General features: G+C 40.9%; 1 protein-coding gene across 1 annotated transcript in view; it reads right to left on the bottom strand.

Annotated features, from left to right (window-relative positions):
* Positions 1-20,654, bottom strand: part of LOC114556906 (solute carrier organic anion transporter family member 3A1) — a 40,363-nt gene that overhangs the window by 7,308 nt on the left and 12,401 nt on the right. Inside the window, exon 3 of the mRNA XM_028580037.1 lies at positions 514-612. Coding sequence (XP_028435838.1) covers positions 514-612 — 99 coding nt within the window. The remainder of the gene's footprint in view (positions 1-513; positions 613-20,654) is intronic.

The raw sequence follows: 20,654 nt of genomic DNA, 5'->3' as shown, positions 1-20,654 counted from the left end.
TATATAGACCTTAGTGGTCCCCTAATACTGTATCTGAAGTCTCTTTCCCGAAATTCAGCCTTGGTCCAGAATTAAAGCCACTAAAGACAGTCCCACAATGAGCTTTCCTGGGTGGGGGTGTGGCCTTGACCAACTGCCACTTTTCTCGTTTGAAAGCCATGATGTCTCTCTCTCTCTCTCATGGGAGGGCCAAATTCTCTGGGCGGGCAAAGCAGAGAAAGGGGAGGTAACCTTGCTCCTTATGACCTCATAAGGGCTCGGTTTACACCTATCACCATTTCTAGCCACTTGGGGACCATAGGCAGGCTGGGGGAACTCACATTAATGTTAAAAAAACCTCATAAAGTTACATTTTCATGCCATGGGACCTTTAATGTTTCTATTGTGGTATAATATTGTAATAGTCTTAATTATCCCAGTAGGGTCAATACAAATATAACTATTACAATGAAAATGAACATAATTTAAGGATGCATCTAAAGAAATACAAAGAAAAACTAACTGCCAACTCACTAGTGTCGATGAAGACTGCATCCACGTAGACTTTGGTACAGACAGAACCTAAGATGAAGCCACAGGCCGGACCGAACACTAATGTTGAAAATAAAATACCTGCAAAACGGAGAGAGAGAGAGAAGAGAGAGAGAGAGAGAGAGAGAGAGAGAGAGAGAGAGAGAGAGAGAGAGAGAGAGAGAGCATGAAATACAATGCTTACAACGTGAGTCATTTAAAATGGAATGGAACAGCTGTTAAATTAAGTATTTTAATTAAATTTATTTTAGCTTAGCTTAGTTGTACAGTGATAAGAATACTTGAAAATAAAAATCTACCCACTGTCCATCAACCAGAAACTAGAAGCCAAGAAGTGAAGAAGAAGAAAGATTGAATACACCAAATGCATTTCCCCTCATCTTTCAGCAGAGGGCAGCACTGTATCAAGACTGTAAAGTGTCTATTACTAAAGCCCTTTTATTAAATATGTGCTAACATGGAGCTTCCTATCACACTTCTGTTGTTAAATCCACTGACCGGAGATGAAATGTATTCTATTCAAGGAACAGATTAAGTATTGAATTCATGCCAACGGGCTTTAAATTTCATCAGATGTCTCCCACTGGCAGATTTATTCACCGTCACTGTAATATGCGGCTCATAGGTTGCACAGTGTAATTGATCTAAGACTAGATTATCTGGCAGGATCATAAATAATCAAGCAGGAAATGGGTTGTTAGTGTAAGAACAGAGGGGATCCACTGACTAGCTCTGGTTGATTTTAGAAGGCAACGCTGGCCTGCTTTGGCCCAGAGGCTGAGAGGTTTCCAGTAAGCAACAGCAGACTGTGCAGGACTCTGTGTGTGTGTGTGTGTGTGTGCGTGCGTGCGTTTGTGCATTTGTGCGTGCGTGCATGTGTGTGTGTGAGATCTATGCTGGTGGTAAGTGGAACAATAAAAGTGAGCTCCAGTATCCTGATAGAATGAGAGGGCCAGTCAATCTTTCTGTGAGGGATGTAATGATTAGTGCTGTGGTGATCACCAGTGATAAATCTGAGAGCGGAATGGCGGCTTTATTGTTATATGGTGCATTTCTAATGATAAAATCTCCATAATATAAGTCAGAGAGAAAAATGGTTTCAACCAGCCTTTTTTTAATTTCAGGTCGCCATTTAAGAACCTTTTTCAGCAATGACAACAAAATATTTCATCCAAAATAATTTTTAAAGTATTTTAAGGCATTTTTGATTCCCTTATAAGAGTTACACAGAAGAGAGGTGACAGAAATGAGGGGAGAGAGAAATGAGGAAAACTTGAACCACAAAAACATATACATTTGTATTCCCATTAATAAAGGTGGACTTGACAGTTTTGTAAAGATTTCACAATATTGTTAATTAAGAAAGTGAATATAAGGAAACCAATTTTTCAAAATTAGTTTTTGTGTTGATGTTTCTCAATAAGACCCCAGTATAATATATATATGTATATATATATATATATATATATATATATATATATATATATGTTATTTATTATGACCAGTAGTCACCCTCTGACTTTCTTGTTGGTTAGATGCATTATGGTCATTTCAGCAGCGTCACAGATGCCAGTAGGGCTGAATGTGAAGGGGACAGAAGAGGTCTGGAGTTACAGCAGGGCCAACTCAACAGCCCACCAATGAACAAGCTCCCATCTCCAACTTTGCCTTCCACTAGGATCAAATCACAGACAAACACAGGACAACACCACTAATCCATAATGCATGTGACGCAGGGAAGCTGGAAAATACACACACACACACACACACACACACACACACACACACACACACACACACACACACACACACACACACGGCAGTGAACCAGCCAAATATGACGGATCCCAGCCAATCTTATTTAAATACTCCAAAGCTCTAGACTGGGTAACCCCAGCCCGATCTGCCGGCGATGTGATTTCTCCCTGCAGCTCAGGCTGGAAACCTGTACGTTTATCTATTCTGCTTCTGTTACAATTTTGCGGGGACCAATCACAAACTAGCTTATCCACCTGGCGCGCTATTGGCGGGTTTAACACGATGACAATAGAGAAGCGACCAAGCAGCTTCTTGTTTACATTCACCAAAGCGCAGCAACCCGTTGATGCCGCTGTCGCTTCTACGTCACCCGGCTCCTTGGTCTGATTGGTTGAAGGACTATCCAATTGCATACAGAGTCATTTGAACTATGCCTGTTGATCACACCTCTTGTGCAGTAGAACCTACAGAGCAGATGCCCCAGACTAATGTTCAATATTAAAAGATTGAGCTTGGTCTGCTGATAGCCAGACTACCAAAGCTCTATATTTTCTAAACTTTGGGCACAATCCGCTTTACTGTGTCCCCTATACATGAGAATACCCCCAACTGGCACCGTCAGACACCGCCCACCAAGAGCCTGGGTCTGTCCGAGGTTTCTCCCTAAAAGGAAGATTTACTCACCACTCAAGGTTTCTCCCTAAAAGGGAGTTTTTCCTCACCACTGTTGCACTAAACGCTTGCTCTTATGGGAATTATTGGAATTGTTGGGTCTTTGTAAATTATAGAGTGTGGTCTAGAATTACTCTATTTGTAAAGTGTCTTGAGATAACTCTTGTTATAATTTGATACTATACATAAAATTGAATTGAATTGAATAAAGTTAAATAAGGTAAGAGTCTGGATTGGCCTTCAAAGGGAAACAGCTGATGACAATAGCAGCAATAAGCATGATTAAGGAGAATTACCGGTAAGCTTTGTTATGGCGTGAGAAAAGGCAGTGGCTTATAATCCTCAAGCAACAGCTGCTCGACGCCCATCAGGAGACAACGTCTGTTGTTTGGACTCAACGGTTGGTACATCTAAGGCCATTTCCTTGGAGACACGGCTGAAGGCTCATGGCAGTGAAAGAATATACTGTATGTAGTGAGGTACTGGAGCTTGGCACATTCCCTACCCTGGTCAATATTTTGCACATTGCTGCATACAACTGTACATTTTAAAAGCAGATACACATTTTAACATATTTCTATATATTTTTTGCAAATTTTCTATTTGTTTTTTATTATTTTTTCTATTATGTGTCTTGACTTTTGCGTTTTAGGTCTTTTTGTGTTTATAGTTATGCACCAAAACTTCTGATTCTGAAGTGACTTCCTGCTGAAAGAAAATTGGATACATTTTCTATATTAAATAATAAATATCTAATAAATAATATTAAATAAATAATACAATTATGCGAAATAATAATTAGTGTAATTAAATATTTAGAATCGAGTTGACACATGGACTGTTGTAACAGAATTTAAAAAAAAAAAAAGTATATCCGTTAAGAGTTGCTTAAAATTGGGATTCGTTTCATAGATTGTGACCTTCAGGAACTGCTTTTGAGATGTGTGACCAAAGCCCAGTCATTTCTTTCCTCAAGTTGTCTTAACTATAAAATCATTTATGTCTTGCAGTCCTCTAAAGAAAAAGCTCAAAGTGTTATTTAATATGTAATATGGAAAAAAGTATCAGCATTGTGCTGTTAAATTAAATGTTGTGTGGTAATTTGAGAAAATTGTGCAAACAACAGCAACCCCTGCAACAGTTTTGGAATTACAATTTGTACACATTTTAATATAAATTAAATTAATTAATTATAAAAAGCAATGCTTCTGAGGGTTTACCTTTTGATTGCTCATTATAGGCAGGATATAATTCCCTCTGGATGTATTGACATTGCTATGGTTGCAGTTCTGTCTCAGTGTAACTGTGGATGAGAGCTGTAGCGCTATTCAGTTGATCTACAGTACAGTGTAGCGGCACATGTCAGTGGATTGGTGGCTGGAGGGAAAGGGTCACTGCTGTAAAACTAGACGTTAAGAGTGTTAATCCTAAGAAAGCTTATTTAGCAGTGATGACACCATTTGTTACATTTAAAACAGCCGAACAAGCACACATGGGTAGAAAAACTGCAGCACCTGTGCAGGAAGGCGAGCAAAGAACGTCTCAATATTTATATAAGACTTCCCTTTCTAAAACAATATAAAGTTTATCTTTTTAAAAACAATAGTAATCTTTATTTACAACCAAAGTCTTAACCTGTGATTGCAAACAGGATCAAGTAAATGCCATAGATGTTTTATGAATGTGTATATTTTTTTTGGTCCAGAACTATTTTTATCCTAAATCATCACAAGGAAAATCTATTACAAAAGGTGCTTGAAAAAGGTTTAAAAGGGCAGCGAGCGAAGCGTGTTGGATGACATGGAGGAATTCAATCTGACACCCATCTCAAGCACACGCTGTGGGCTGTTTTAGCAGTACATGCTCTGACCTGGAGATGCTCTGCACTATGAAATATTTCCAGAGAGAACCTTAATGGATTTCCAATGTTTCTATAAAAAAAACAGACTGCTGATGTATCCTTCTTAGTCTTCCTTTGCTAGACCTTCCTCCACAGCGCTGTGGAGGAGGGTCTAGCTAGTCAGACAGCATTCCTGGATGGGAGAAAAACGTGCTCTGGTTTATTGGCATTTCTTTAAACCAATCACAATCGTCTTGGGAGGCGCTAAGCACCGGGCAGAGCCACAGAGTCTCTGCTAAATAGTCTCAGGAAGGAACTTGTTCTGGTGGAACATGTGGACGTTTCAAAAGTAGTTTTAGTCGTGCAACAGAAAACTCAGATTGGACAGATAGTCTAGCTAGCTGTCTGGATTTACCCTGCAGAGATCTGAGGAGCAGTTAACCATAGTCCTCACAAATCCACCGGAGGTTAGAACGCCAACACAGAGAAAGAGGAAGGGGACGGACATCCGGCTGAAAAGAGTGAGATTCAGGGGAATTTAAAGGGGCAACGGAGCAATCCCGGAAGTGGAATGTCGTGGATATAGACTATATTGTTCTTGACACTATTTTCTACCTGCTGTGTCTGAGGGCTGTAGCACTGACCACAGGCACAAGATAAAGGTCAAGGCAAAAGTTATACAGTCCTGCTGGACAACAAACTAATGGAAGATTAGTTTTATTTTATTCCTTTCACTCTGCAGCACTGTAACGTTGTGTCACATGAAACTAGATGACTAAAACTAACTGTAAGAGAAATGTACAATTTACAGGAACATTTATTAGAATACAGACACTCTTTAAATATCCATGTAGAGCTCTGTCTGACCCAGCCATTTGGAAATGACAGGAAGAGACACTCCACTTAAGCCGAGAGCTTGTAGAGAATTTGATAGCTCCTACTTACTGTACTTACTTACGGTAGTATAGCTAAGTGATTTTATGTACTATAGTACTATATAGTCTGAAACTTGGCCTGAACCTGACATGGATTTATTCATAAAACATTAGTATTATTTTAAACTTTTTTGTTGTTGTCATTTTGCCCTTTTAGAGCTGACACATCTTTCCTTTTTTACTATTACAATGTTGTGTATTTATGTGTGTTGATTTGATGTTTATTAATTTAGATCATTTATTTCCACGGGCAAAGCACTTTGTAAACTACTGTTTTTAAAGGTGCTATACACATAAAGTTAATATTATTATTAGGGCTGTCAATTGATAAAAAAAAATGAACTAATTAATTGCACAATTTGCTGTAATTAATTGCAATTAATCACTTTTTTAAATTGAGACTGAAGCTTATAATAATGGATATTTAAATGCTAAATCACTTAACTTTGCAAATATGAAGAAAAAACCAAACAAGGAAAGGTTCTGCTAAGTTCAGAATGTTTAATATCTTTCAGAACAACAGCAGCAACAATTTGGCTTATTTAGTCCTGCTGAAGGCTGCTGAAACGGCTAGAAACTGTCCCCGTCTCCGGCTGCTGTCGCCCGCTCTCGTCTACTTTACAGGCGAGGAGCAGTTCATCTCCAACGAGCCGAGAGTTCAGTTCATCTCCAACGAGCCGAGAGTTCAGTTCATCTCCAACGAGCCGAGAGTTCAGTCGGCGGCAGGGCAGTCGGGACTCACCCGGAAAATGGCGAGCGGAATGAGGTGACTAGTCTCTCAAAATCTGACGAAAATCTTCTAAACTGACCTTTGTTGAGCTGAAATGAAGACAGATTCAGCAACTGCACGGCCTATTTCTCGCTTAAAATGTTTTCAGAAACATGTTTCGGTGAACTATTTTAGTACAATATGAGATCGTATTCTGAACGGCCGCCATGACAGTCTGGCTTTGGATTTTCGGAGAAAACAAACCCATGTGACGCGTTCGTCCAATCAGCTGCCGGTTTTCATTACTTGGGCAACAATACAGAGTAGCGCCGCCTGCTGTTATGTAGACGTATTACGTTTCTCAGCCGCCGCATGAAGTAAACAAACACAGCTGCGTTAATTTCGTTTGGCCCAGAGGCTGAGAGGTTTCCAGTAAGCAACAGCAGACTGTGCAGGACTCTGTGTGTGTGTGTGTGTGTGTGTGTGTGTGTGTGTGCGTGCGTGCGTTTGTGCATTTGTGCGTGCGTGCATGTGTGTGTGTGAGATCTATGCTGGTGGTAAGTGGAACAATAAAAGTGAGCTCCAGTATCCTGATAGAATGAGAGGGCCAGTCAATCTTTCTGTGAGGGATGTAATGATTAGTGCTGTGGTGATCACCAGTGATATATCTGAGAGCGGAATGGCGGCTTTATTGTTACATGGTGCATTTCTAATTCTAAAAATTTTGACAGCCCTAATTATTATTATTATAACATGAATAAATTAACATTAAAAGTACAATTACACATTGATTACAGCACAAACACACATGCACATACAAACAAGCACAATAGGACTATGAGGAGTAAATAATGCCAGGGAGAACCTTTAACACTGCTCTATGGTTTTAAATGGTGAGTCCACTGTGACGGATCACATGATACTATACACAAAAATTAGCAGAAAAGTCTGCATTATATTGCAATCCAACACAACAGTCTTTTTCCTGCTTATATGGGGAGGCACAAATATAACAAACATCTTACAATGCAATCATATGCAACATCAGCACCAAGTACAGCCTCAAAATATCCCAGTCAAATCAACACCTCTTGGACACAGTGCCAAAAACAATTAAAGCTTTCACACGTCTTATTTATTAAAGGACTGTTGTTTGGATTGCATTTCAATCAGGCCCCATAGTAAGACTGAGGTCAATAGTCCAGTGTCCCCCTATGCACCCCCATCCACACATTTTCACTAGATACAAAAAAATACTCCATAAGACACTCCAGATTTCTCTTTTGTTTTGTCTGTCTGTTTGTCCATTTGTCCGTTTGTTTGTCGTTAGGATTATGGAAAAGCTACTGGCCCGATTTTCATGAAACCTTGTGGAAGAGTGTAGGGTCAAGGAAGAACCCCTTTACATGTTGGAGGGGATCCGAGTCGCCGGAGGGAAATTATTTTTCACTTCTGTTACATTTCAAGATAGGGCGTTTGTGCTGCATTCATGTGGTGTCGGAATAACAGGAAACATGTGTTCCCGACTGGGAAAGTTCACACTGCATTAACATTGTGACATAGGGCAGAGGTCTGCACTCTCCTTCTAGTTCTTTCATGTTTAATTAAGATTATATTTTGTGCTCTTTGCCTTAGTTTGTGAGTGCAATGGAGATAGACAGGGAAGGGGGAGAGAGAGGGGACAACATAGAGCAAAGGGCCGTGGGTCGGCGTTAAACTGGGGCCCCTGCTGAGGACATAAGGCTCACGCTCTAACAAGTGCGCTACCAGCGCCCGTATTGTTCTTAGTTCCTCTGTTAGTTTATTTGATCATTTATATTTTCTGGAAATTGTATTTCCCAGCAGGAAGGTCCAAATGCTATAATAATGTTTCAATGCCTTCTTCTTGCTGGCTTAAACATATTTTGGTCAAATATTTATACGTATACTCTATTTGCTTGATTTTACTATTGGGGGATCAATACATCTTATCTTACCTAACCTAATTCATTTTTTGCCCTAAAAGTAGTTGCCCACCCCAATAGCTGCATCTGATTCGACGAACACTTTTTGGGGCCGTTTGCTCCTGGATTTCAAAACACAATGGCAACTTTCTCTTATCGAAATGTGTTTCTGAAAACGTTTTATGTGTCACCGGTCAGTTTAAAAGATTTTCGTGAGTTTTTGAGAGGTGGCGAGTCGAGCTGCCTACTCCTTATTTGCATTTTGATTCAACTTTATGCAAATGAGGAGCGGGCGACTCAATGTCCCGCTTCTCCAAAGTCCCCGCGACGCTACTGAAATGCATTGCACGGCTGCTCACATAGACAATGAATGAAAAGCAGGACGCTTAGCAGTGCACACATACACATAAGTGTTAAAACCAGGGATGTAACAAGTAATGTAAGAAGCGGAACTGAACTGTATATGGTTCTTTAGCCTCCTTTTTTCTTATGTTAAAAAGCTATTTGTATTTATTGTTTATTTTATATTAATGCTTAATATGTTTGTTATGTATGCACCAATCACCAAGGCAAATTCCTCGTAAGTGTAATTGGCTGTGGCAATACACCTTTTTTTGATTCGGATTGGAATAACAATATAAATCACTAAAAACTATGTATGTAGAGTTCATAACGGTAGTTATAAATGGTCATTTTTATTATTATTACATTTAATCCAAGTGATGGAAAGCAGGCTTAACATGATGGTGATGCCTGTGTTCTGTAGGCATGCTGTAATGAATGCAGCACAGGCAAGGTCATACTGTATGAGACAGGGCTCCTCTACGTGGTCACACTGCCAGCACATGAATAATTTCTCACTCAGACTCACATTATGGCACGGTTCAATCACTGGCACTTTGTATCTTGGCAAAGGTGCTCCTAAAAGGTGCACATATAAAACAACGACTACTGGTCTGAACAGACAGTGTGTGCTGAGTCAGCGTCCATTCCTTCCTCTGCTGTCCTACAGTGGAAGAGTAATAACTCCACTGGAGTAAAAACATTTTGCTGCAGTGGACTCTCAGCCTCACAGCGCTTCATTACACGCATTACAGCGATGAATAGGGTCTAAGATATGAGACAGGGAGAGAGAAGCTGACCCAGCGGCTGCTGGACCCCTCTTGCTCCGACTGCTCTTTTACTTTACTGTTCTGTTATGTGCTATGGGTTACTGTACTTTACAGTCCTGCACTGTAATATGTTGTATTGTTGATGACATTTAGTACTCTGCTGCAGACCTTAAACATTTATATTGTTTTCCAGCCTGGACTTTTGTGTGTTCACACAATAATGGGAAGTCATGTCATGTTAGTTTTTCAAAGATTTCAACAACCTAACAAACTTCCTTTAAAGCACTGTTAGAACAAGTATAAGGGTTAGTCTGACTGACTACACACACGGCTGAGGGTTCACAGCTACACTAACGGCTCTGTAAGGCTGTGTTTTGAGCAAAATGCTAAAGTCAGCATGCTAACATGCTCACAATGACTATGCTAACATGCTGATGTTTAGCAGGTACGTTTACTATATTCGCAATCAGTCAAGCGTGTTAGCATGCTGAGATTTGCTAACTAGCACTAAACACAAAGTAACACTAAGGGCCCTATGTTGCACCCAGCGCACTTTTCCCTCCACAGACGCATGTCGGTAAATTAGGGAATGTATTTGCGCTCCGGGGGGCGGTTAAGCAAAATGAGGAGGCGTGTTCCGGCGCAAACGTTCCCTAGTGCTATTTTCAGTTTCAGAAAATTCCGCCACAGACCAGGTTTTTCCTAGCACCACTTTTTAAAGTTAGTGGTGCTAGTCTAAAGTCAGTGGTGCTACTTTAGGGGCGCATGCTTGGCCATAATGTGGCACACCGCGCATACACTTTGCTTCTCTCATCTCACGGACCCAGCAGTTCCCATTTTTGCAAACCATACATAAATACAAGGACAAATATGACCTTGTTTTACACAGCATTTCAATGAATCATGGATGTGTTGATGACATAAATGAGGAAATATTAGAGGACGTAAGGAGACATGATGTTGAACTGCATGTGCCGATGCCACTTAACCCAAATGCCCCAGCAGCAGCAGAATGGGAGAGGAGAGACAGAAGAGCTGCATCGTCTATAGTGAGGTCATCCCAGGCTAATGTTAGACTACACTGCAAAAATATCACCATGCATTCATAACCTCGTGATTCAGAGAGAGTGAGCCCAAAACATCGGAAAGTATGTTTTTGTGACATTTCTTTATTTACATTTTGTCAAAATGAAAAATCAATAGCAAACGTCAGTCTCCTCGGCTGTGAACCGCTCCTGGCGTGCGCCCATGGATGTAATAAGAGCGTGCGCCTAGCAAATCCGCCATCATAATAGCAATCCGCCATGGAACAAGCACGCCTGCTTTTAAAGGGAATGTGCGATAATGCTCTGATTGGTTTATTGCACAATACGCCCAAACCACACCTATGAGTAATGTTGCATCGGGCGCAAAAGTCATTTATCCCACCGGTAAAATAGCAACAGCGCACAAAGTAGCGAAAGCAAAAAAGTCCATTGTTCTGCTGGGGGACTTCAACGCGCACGTGGGCAATGATGGAGACACCTGGAGAGGCGTGATTGGGAGGAACGGCCTCCCTGATCTAAACCAGAGTGGGTGTTTGTTGTTGGACTTCTGTGCTAGTCATGGATTGTCTATAACGAACACCATGTTCGAACATAGGGATGCTCATAAGTGTACCTGGTACCAGAGCACCCTAGGCCGAAGGTCAATGATCGATTTTATAATGGTTTCATCTGATCTGAGGCCATGTGTTTTGGACACTCGGGTGAAGATAGGGGCGGAGCTGTCAACTGATCACCATCTGGTGGTGAGTTGGGTCAGGGGGTGGGGGAAGACTCTGGACAGACGTGGTAAGCCCAAACGGGTAGTGTGGGTAAATTGGGAACGTCTGGAGGAGGCCCCTTTCCAACAGACTTTCAACTCACACCTCCGGCGGAGCTTTTCGTGCATCCCTGTGGAGGCTGTGGGCATTGGACCTGAGTGGACAGTGTTCAAAGTTTCAATTGCTGAAGCTGCGGCAAGGAGCTGTGGTCTTAGGGTCTTAGGTGCCTCAAGGGGCGGTAACCCACGAACACCGTGCTGGACAACGGTGGTCAGGGAAGCCGTCCGACTGAAGAAGGAGTCTTTCCGGGATATGTTATCCCAGAGGACTCCGGAGGCAGGGTTTTATTTTTTTTAATTTATCCTTTATTTTACCAGGTGATGTCCCATTGAGATAATCAAATCTCTTTTACAAGGGAGCCCTGGGTTGCAGGGTACCGAAGGGCCCGAAGGGCTGCAGCCTCTGCCGTGCCACCTCAGGAGGGGGAAGCGGGGAACCATCCAAGCTGTGTACAGTAAGGATGGGACACTGTTGATTTCAACTGAGGAGGTAATAGGGCGGTGGAAGGAGCACGTTGAGGAACTCCTGAATCCAAGCGGCAGAAATGGGTTTCCTCAGGAGGGTGGCTGGCGTCTCCCTTAGAGATAGGGTGAGAAGCTCAGTCATCCGTGAGGAGCTCGGAGTAGAGCCGCTGCTCCTTTGCGTCGAAAGGAGCCAGTTGAGGTGGTTCGGGCATCTGGTAAGGATGCCCCCTGGGCGCCTCCCTAGGGAGGTGTTTCAGGCACGTCCAGCTGGGAGGAGGCCTCGGGGAAGACCCAGGACTAGGTGGAGGGATTATATCTCCAACCTGGCCTGGGAACGCCTCGGGATCCCCCAGTCGGAGCTGGTTAATGTTGCTCGGAAAAGGGAAGTTTGGGGTCCCCTGCTGGAGCTGCTCCCCCCGCGACCCGAAACCGGATAAGCGGACGAAGATGGATGGATGGATGGATGGATGGATTTGTTCTTAGCTAAGAACAAAATCTATGAACACTGAAAAGCACTCTTACGCATTTGAGTAATGACAATTTGCTCCAAATGATTGCTTACTGCATTTTATTTAATTCTACAGTCGTTTACAATGATAGTATTGTACTGTAATGTATTTCTGATCATTTGTTGAAAAAAATGTCATAGTATGCAAAAAAAAACACTAATACTGCAATTTACATCAGCAATTAAACTGATTAAATCCTGCGTTATTTGGTGATTGATCGCTATTTATATGGCAAAAATGCAGTGGTAGAATATAACAAAGTACAAATTCGTCCTAACTGTACTTAAGTACATTTTTCACGTATCTGTACTTTACTTAAGTAGACTCAATAGTGCATAGCCTACTTTTGACTTTTACTTTGTTACATTTTGCAGCAATTATCTATACTTTCTACTGTTTCCCCCCTGCCAAAACGTCTCCCTGACCGTCACACGTTTGTCTCACCAGTGAAGTTTAGTTGCCGTAGATACTGTATATATGGGTTGCCGTAGATACTGTATATATGGGGCACCGCTGATCCAAGCCGGCACCGGTGCTGCAGAGCCCGGGCGCAGCGCCACTGACCCTCGGTAATACAGCCTCCGGTAAAAGTGAAAATGAAAATGTTTGTTTTTATTATTCCCGTTTTTAAATCAAAGTTGCTATATCTAGGCTATTTCTCCACAGCGTCGTTTTCTCCTCCGCCAGGCTGCGTAAGACGCGTTCATATCTTATTTATTTGGCTGGACCTCTTCACATCTCCCCATGTCTGCTGCTTCACACACTTTATTTGCTTACTTGCATGGTTAAAGAAAATAAAATACATCCATGAATAAAACCAACCGCATTCCGATTCTAACAACACAATTCCGTTTTATGCTGGTTAGGATAGGAACTTCTTTTAAAAGCCAGGCCTTGTTTGTGGTAGTGGACACCTTCTACTTTTACTAAAGTAAATATGTCTCTGGTTATTTGTACTTTTATTTAAGTACTGAGATTCAGGGCCTAATTTACTAACACTAGCGCAGTTTGCACAGCGTCTGTTTATGCGAGTTCGGTAATAGCGCACGCTAAGCTTCCACATTTTGCGTAGTATTTATCAACCCTGACACCCATCAGGCAATCAGCGTCTTTCTCCGCCCACTATACCGTAAATTGCGCTGTAGCAAAGCGGTACTTGATGCTTGGTGCTATGATATGGCTGAGTGAAGACTGCGATATTCCCACTGCTGATACTATGACTGTTTGAAATGATCCAGATGCCAATATTTGTAATGTAGCGAGGAGTTTAACATTTGCTGGAATGGGATGTGAACGCTGAGTGGGAGATTCAATTTCATCTTTGATTTATTCCAGTAACTCTAATATTGCTTTATCTGTAACGCTAAATGATGTGGTGTAATTCTTGTGTTAAAAATATTTTCAGTCTCGCCTATGTCTTCGTCTTGCTCAAATGACTGTTGCCATTTCACCAGCACATAAAGGTCTACGAGGAAACTCGACTGCGGCTGGTTTAGACCTGCTTTTAAGAGGCAGAGAATTTCCCCCGCAGAATAGAGGCGCGCTCTTACTGGCAGTCTTTGTAAATACCACGGAATATATAATTAGGCGCACTTTGCGCTTATCCTCCCACCTTTTTGGGTGGAACTCCCACTTTCCCCACGACCCTCCCACGAACGCATATTGGAAGCGCAACTCGTCTCTTCTCGCTCATGTGGCAGACAATCTGCGATTTTACCCAAGTGCGCCCTGTTAGTAAATAGCCCGCATCGGTTAGGTCCGTCTTTGCGACCAATTAGCGCCTGGAAACAGGCGCAAACGGCTTGATAAATCTAGCCCTCAGTACTTCCTCCACCGCGGCTCCGACAATCTCCGAAAACCTGTCTCCCAGGAGGTGCACAGGAAGTGTCATGTCCTAATATGGGAATTTGCGGGGCGTTTTCTTATGCTAATTAGGAACAACTGGCACGCGCTTTCAGTTACGAAGACGTGGGATTCATCAATCCTAAGAACACAGATTCTGCTTCAGACAATTCTGCTGTTTAAGAACACGTCATGAATCCGACGTAGACTTTTCTTAGGAACTTTCTTAAGAACATATTTAAGAGAAAACTTAGGAAGATATTGGTGAATGAGGCCCATTGTTCTTAGAACACTGCATTGCACAGATAAAACATCTGACCTCATGATGGCGCTCCTCTGGGCATCATAAATATCCATACTAAATGTCATGGCAATCCATCAGTTGATGAGATATTTCAGTCTGGTCAGAAAGGCCAATTTTGGCATCCCTAGAGGCATACCGCTTGAGCAGCTAACAACTAATGTGTTTAAATGTTTTTGTAAAGTAATTTTCACTTCAAAGAGCAATTTTAAAGGAGAAAATTTGCTTTGCTGACATGGCAGACAAATGTGAATGCGTGGAAAACAAGAAAAACTGGAGGCATTTGACCCTACTAAGTCTTTACACTTTAGAGTTACTGTGGTGCTCATGGAGGCCTACACTGTATAGCACAGTATTGACATCTTCCATTAGCGAGATACAAATATTTACACAGCACCACATACTGAACCTCATAAGGACCTAAAGCAAAAACTATTTGGGGCTCCATTAATGTAAAAAGGCACAGAGAGATAGGAGGATTAGTTGCCTTTGTCTGGGGTATCAGTCAAGCAGTAGACAGCAATCAATAATCCAATTACAATGCAGCTTGGACATTATCCTGTAGTTAACAGAGCTGGAGCAGGTCTTTCTGTGGGAAGCCATTTTCTGGTCAAGACTTTAAATATTAGATACACATGAACATACTGTACTGTACGTCACACACATACACACACACACACACACAAACACACTTAATTAGCCACAAGAGCAGCATGGCTTCATGTTGGTCGATCTGTACACCAATATCATCTTCACTGACATAGCTCAAGAACTATTGTTTGGATTGCCAAGAAATGTGGTACACATATCCATAGTGCCCATGGGATGAATGGCAATGACTTTGGTGATCCACTAACTTATCTTCTAGTGCCACCATCAGATTGACATTGTGACTGAAATATCTTGACAACTGGATGGATGATGACATTTGGCTTTCATGTTCTGCACAGAATTCATTTTAAGAACTTAATAATCCCCTGACTTTTATGTCGTATCCTCATTCGGCAAAACAAAATCAAGTGTGAAGTGCTCATTAGAAAATGTTAGCATGCTATCATGCTAAACTAAGATGGTGAACAGTCAGGGACAGACTGACAATCTGTGCGTTCTGGAAAAGTCCAGAACTGCCGTCAGCACAAAAAAAGTCGAATAAAGCGATATTAACAGCCAACAGCAGGGGGCGCTAATATGATCACTTACTGTATATGCTACGTGTAAAAGAAACTGAGGAAGAAGAATAGGCCTACTAGTCTGGCTATCACCAATCCCCAGCCTGGTCATGATGACGGACAGGCAGCGGTAAACAGAGTTAATTTCACATCAGCAAGAGGGACTGAGTGCCAGGAGCAGGGCACATTATAATAGGCTGCCTTTATCCCTATCTTAGCGAATTGCATAGTCAGCTATCAACATCGGTGTGCATCATGATTATGAAAATTATCGTGCCATTTAGTGCTGTTGAACTTAACGTGTTTAATCATTTTTGTTAGGTTAATTTGAAACATTAAATGTGTTAGAAATTAATCGCGGGTTGACCTTGATTTCACTCCGTTGCATATGAGAGGTTGTAGTGAGCTCATTTTTGCTGCTAGGATGAAGACTATGGTATTGAATTAAACCGGAAAACATCAGACATGCATTGGAACCACTCTAAACATGCTGACAAATAGGGAAGGGGGCTAAATAATTCACCAAATGTAACCAAAAGTTTAACCAAAAAATCAAATGTGTAATATGACATTGACAAAATATTAAATAGGTTATTCAATGCTAATTCTTTAACACAAAGCAACACATATTATATCAATAATAGCTAATAACCTGTCTTTAAAATCATTTATTTATTCAGGTTGAAAATAGTTGCAGCACAAAAGATGACAGGGAGAGTGCATGGAAGTGCCAGGATGTCCCAGGATGCTCTACATCACAATATTGCACACTGATCCAAGTCAGATAGTCACAGCCTGGAACAATTTTTTGCTTACCACCCTCAGCAAAAGCATAAAAACCTGTCTCTACAGAGAGTGTTTAGTTTTAAAGATGGTACCAACCACAAATGGCTAATTACAACAACCCCAATTCTCATCATTGGTTTTGAGATGTTACTTGCTGTGACTACCTTGTCTGATAGGCTACAGTATTGTGGCATAGTATCAGGACTTCCTGGCTAGTGTCTGTCGCGCATGGCTAGGGGCGAATGGCCGGATAATGGGCCTATTTGGGAGAAAGACCAGGGCTGTTTTTTAGCCCCAGTCCGTCCCTGTGAACAGTGTGAACGTTATAGATGCTAAACATAAGCAAGGTAACATTTTCTTGGTTCTCACGTTAGCATGCTGACTTTAGCATTTAGATCAAAGCACTGCTGCTGTGCTTAATGCCTTAATGCCTCACAGAGGCATGGCTGTGTAGACTCTGGACACACAGATCCCAGTCTTTATTGCTTGTGCTGCAGTGTATCACTGCTGCATTACTACAATTTTTGAATCTATTTGTCAATTTTCCTCTCATCTGCCAAAAGACGCAATGATCTGGTGGCCATCTGGTTGATTAGGACAAACATACACATAGAGGAAAACACACAGAGAGAAGTAGGCTACTGTACACTAAGTGAAAGCAACAACATTAGAGAAATAATAGGCTGCAGCACTGAAAACAGACACATGACAGGTGCATGCTGGAGGGCATGTGCCATGAAAACAGGGATGTGTTTGCTGGTTTGTTCTTGAGTATTCCCAGTGTCCTCAATCTCTCATTCAGGCAGTATTGATCCATGTGGGGTGAAGATGTTTCCACAACAGAGCCGCTTTTTCTTCTATCATACGCTTTGTTAGCGAGCCTGTGAAAAGCAGCTGCTTTAATATTCAATCATTTTTTAGATGTTTTCTTTCCTAACTGCTTCTCTGTCACGCTGCATTATTCAGGGTTTTCTTACAATGTTAACGTGTCTTCACATGTCAAGCTCGTCAAACACCACCATCGCCTTGAGACTGGGGAAAGGGAGCAGCAGAAATACTAAGCAGCACATAACATGTATGTACTGTGTAAAGACCGGGCTCCATGTAATTACCGAACAGACAACGCAGCAATCACATTGTAGGAGGTAACCATGGCAATCAATATGCCTGGATTATAAAAAAGAAAAAAGAGAACAGAAAGGAGGTGGTGCAGAGAAAAGATTAATAGACTATATGTAAGAGTCAAAGGAAGAAGCTTGGGGGACGTTATGGAAGAGACAATTCCTTTTGGACTGGGAAAGGCCACAGTGCGCTGAGATATAGAATATGAGGGGCCATCAGGAACATTATTCACAATTACCTCACACACATACAAGTGACATTTCACATACTCTACTGAAATGCTTTCATATACACTACTGAAAAATTATACGCTCACATACTATACTGAAACCTCACAAACATACAAGTGAAATGCTCTTACACACTACTGAAACGCTCTCATATACATTATTGAAATTCTCTCACACACTACTGAAATGCTCACATATACACTTTAGAAAGTGAAATACTAGCTTTTCAGTAGTGTTTGTGAGAGCGTTTCAGTAGTTTATATGAGAGCTTTTCAATAGCGTGTGAGAGCATTTTACTTGTAGGTGTGAGGTAATTGTGAATAATGTCCATGATGGCCCCTCATATCGCGCAGTGACGATGTTACCAAATCAGAGTCAAGATTTCAGTCCAAAATGCAATGCATGCAAATTTTCAAACAGTGAATAGCTGAAGAGTGTAAATAGCAACAAATGGTGGTCCTTTTTTAAGGATTGTAGTTAAGAGATGTCCTTGGTTGACTGACTAGACTGTCAGATCCAGTCCATCACAGGGCTAACATAAACAGAAACAATCAGACTCATTCTTACAGGCAGTTCTGACACTTAAAGTCAAACTGAAATCACAGTTAGTCATTCCTTTTTGCTGTCAAAACCATGACATTTGACTTTTTGAAATTTTGTACAGACATTCTTCCGAGAGGATAAATCCTACTAACTTTGGTGATCTCTTGACTTTTTCTCTTGCACCACCAGCAGGTTTACATTTGTGGCTTTGAGGGGTATGCCTCAAATGTTCCCCTCAGGACGAATTTTAATAATTTTACTAATCCATTTACTTTTCACCTAGCGCCATCATGAGGTGAAAATCTCAATTTGTCCACTACCTTGGTTTATGAGGAAGTAAAAACAAAACTAGTCAAATTTCCATCAGCCTTGGCTGTACTTTATGTTAAAGGGGCTGTACTCGACATTCAGAACATTAATATAGCAGTAAACAACTATTTGCTATGTAAAGATATAGTGGAGTGGTCTAAACTCAAAACCTACCTGTTTAGAATGGCTTTTAATACGCAGTAATGGTGTGACAATTTCCTCTTCCTGTTTTTATGTAACCTTTTATGATTTTACTGTTTTCTACGTTTCATTCTTCTTATTGCAAGATATGTTGTTTTATTCTTAGTTCCTGATGTGAAGCACTTTACAAAATATACATTTTGATTGATTGATTGATTGATTGGAGTAATGGCGTCCTGAGCAGATAATGAAGTCACTCTCCCTCTGTGTGTGTTGTAATCCGAGCTTCTCTGTTCTTTGTGTTGATAGCCGGTCCGGCCGTGTGTGCATGTTTTGCCTTATGCGTCAGCTTCAGATGCCGAGGGCCACGAAAAAGCGTCAGTATTTGTGGAGGCAATCCCAATCCCAGCCCCTTTAAGAGCTAATTCATTTAAATATACCAGATTTTTTTTTTCTTAAAAGAGAGCAGGACATGCAATTTACAAAACAGATGTACACCAAAAAAAAAAAAAAAAATTTAATTTTCAACTGAACTTAAAATGTATCTGAACTGAAAGTTTTTGGAAGACTGGAAGAAACACAAACAGGAAGAACATGCAAACTCCACACAGAAAGCATGGAGGAGATTCAAACCCAGGACCTTCCTGATGAGGCATCAATGATAACCACTGAGCCATGTGCTGCCCAAATTATGTATTGTACATGTTTTATTCTATTATTATTTTAGTTACATGTATTTTACAAAAGGAATAGGGAATTTTAGAGATGTTAAATATTTAGTGCTAACGGGTTTTCACATTGTAACGGGGGTGATGTAGGATTAGTGCACAGTGAATTCCTTTAATTTTTTTAAAATAGCAAAGAAATATCAAGTGTAATGTCTAACATCAGGCATCTGACAACAGCAAAACAAGATTAAAAGAAGAAATGAAAGATAAAAGAAAAAGATGGAAGGTAACCCCCACTGAATAATAATAATAAAAGGATTATTATTATTATTATTATTATTAATAATAATAATAAAATGATTAATAATAATAATAAAAAGGTTGAAAGCATTAAAATCAGGTCCCATATTTGCGGCATCAGTGGTGGAGACTTTTTAAGGGTAAACTGAGGAATCCACAAGGACTCTTACAGAATAACATGAACTACAGTTGTGCTTTGACATATTGATGCATCCGAGGCCCGTTCCAGAAAGGAGGTTTAGTGAAAACTCTGAGTTTGTTAACCCTGAGATGAGGGAAACTCTGGGTTTTCCGTTCCAGAAAGAGAGGTAACTTAACCTCAGAGTCAGTTACTATGGTAACTGAGTCTGTGAACCTAACCTGGTCGGGAGCAGGTTTTCTTCAAGAAACCTTGAGTTTCCCTCTAAAAGGGAGGAGATTGAGAAAAACAGGGGAAAAAACTTGAGTTTCTCTAAGTCTCCTCCCTCTGAGAGGGAGGAGAAACTCATTTCCTCATTCATTCATTCAGTCTGTATCAGGCGCATTTTAATGCAGTTTTATCTGCATGAATAAAAATACGTATTGGTTTATGTTAGGCAGATTATAAAACGTTTGTTTCTCAAACATGTCATGTCCTTTTGTCGACGATCCCATTGATGAAAAAGCTGTATTAATTCACAGAGAGTTTACGTCGGTATTGAGTCCAGACTATAGATGTAGCCTATTTTTATTTCCACATAACCGATTTGAGAGGTATTTTTTATCACAGTCCATTAGATATGTAGATACATTATCCGTCCTCATATCACTAACATCAACCATCTTGGACAGGCTTTAACATCCAAGCAGATTCTTTGTATCGCATTACGTTTTTTGCAAACGCCAGTTTTCTTTATAACAGTGATAGCGGATCATAGCCTAGGCCTA

Source organism: Perca flavescens, chromosome 1, assembly GCF_004354835.1.
Source record: "Perca flavescens isolate YP-PL-M2 chromosome 1, PFLA_1.0, whole genome shotgun sequence".
NCBI classification, from domain to species: domain Eukaryota; kingdom Metazoa; phylum Chordata; class Actinopteri; order Perciformes; family Percidae; genus Perca; species Perca flavescens.
This window is presented reverse-complemented; position numbering and strand designations above follow the sequence as displayed.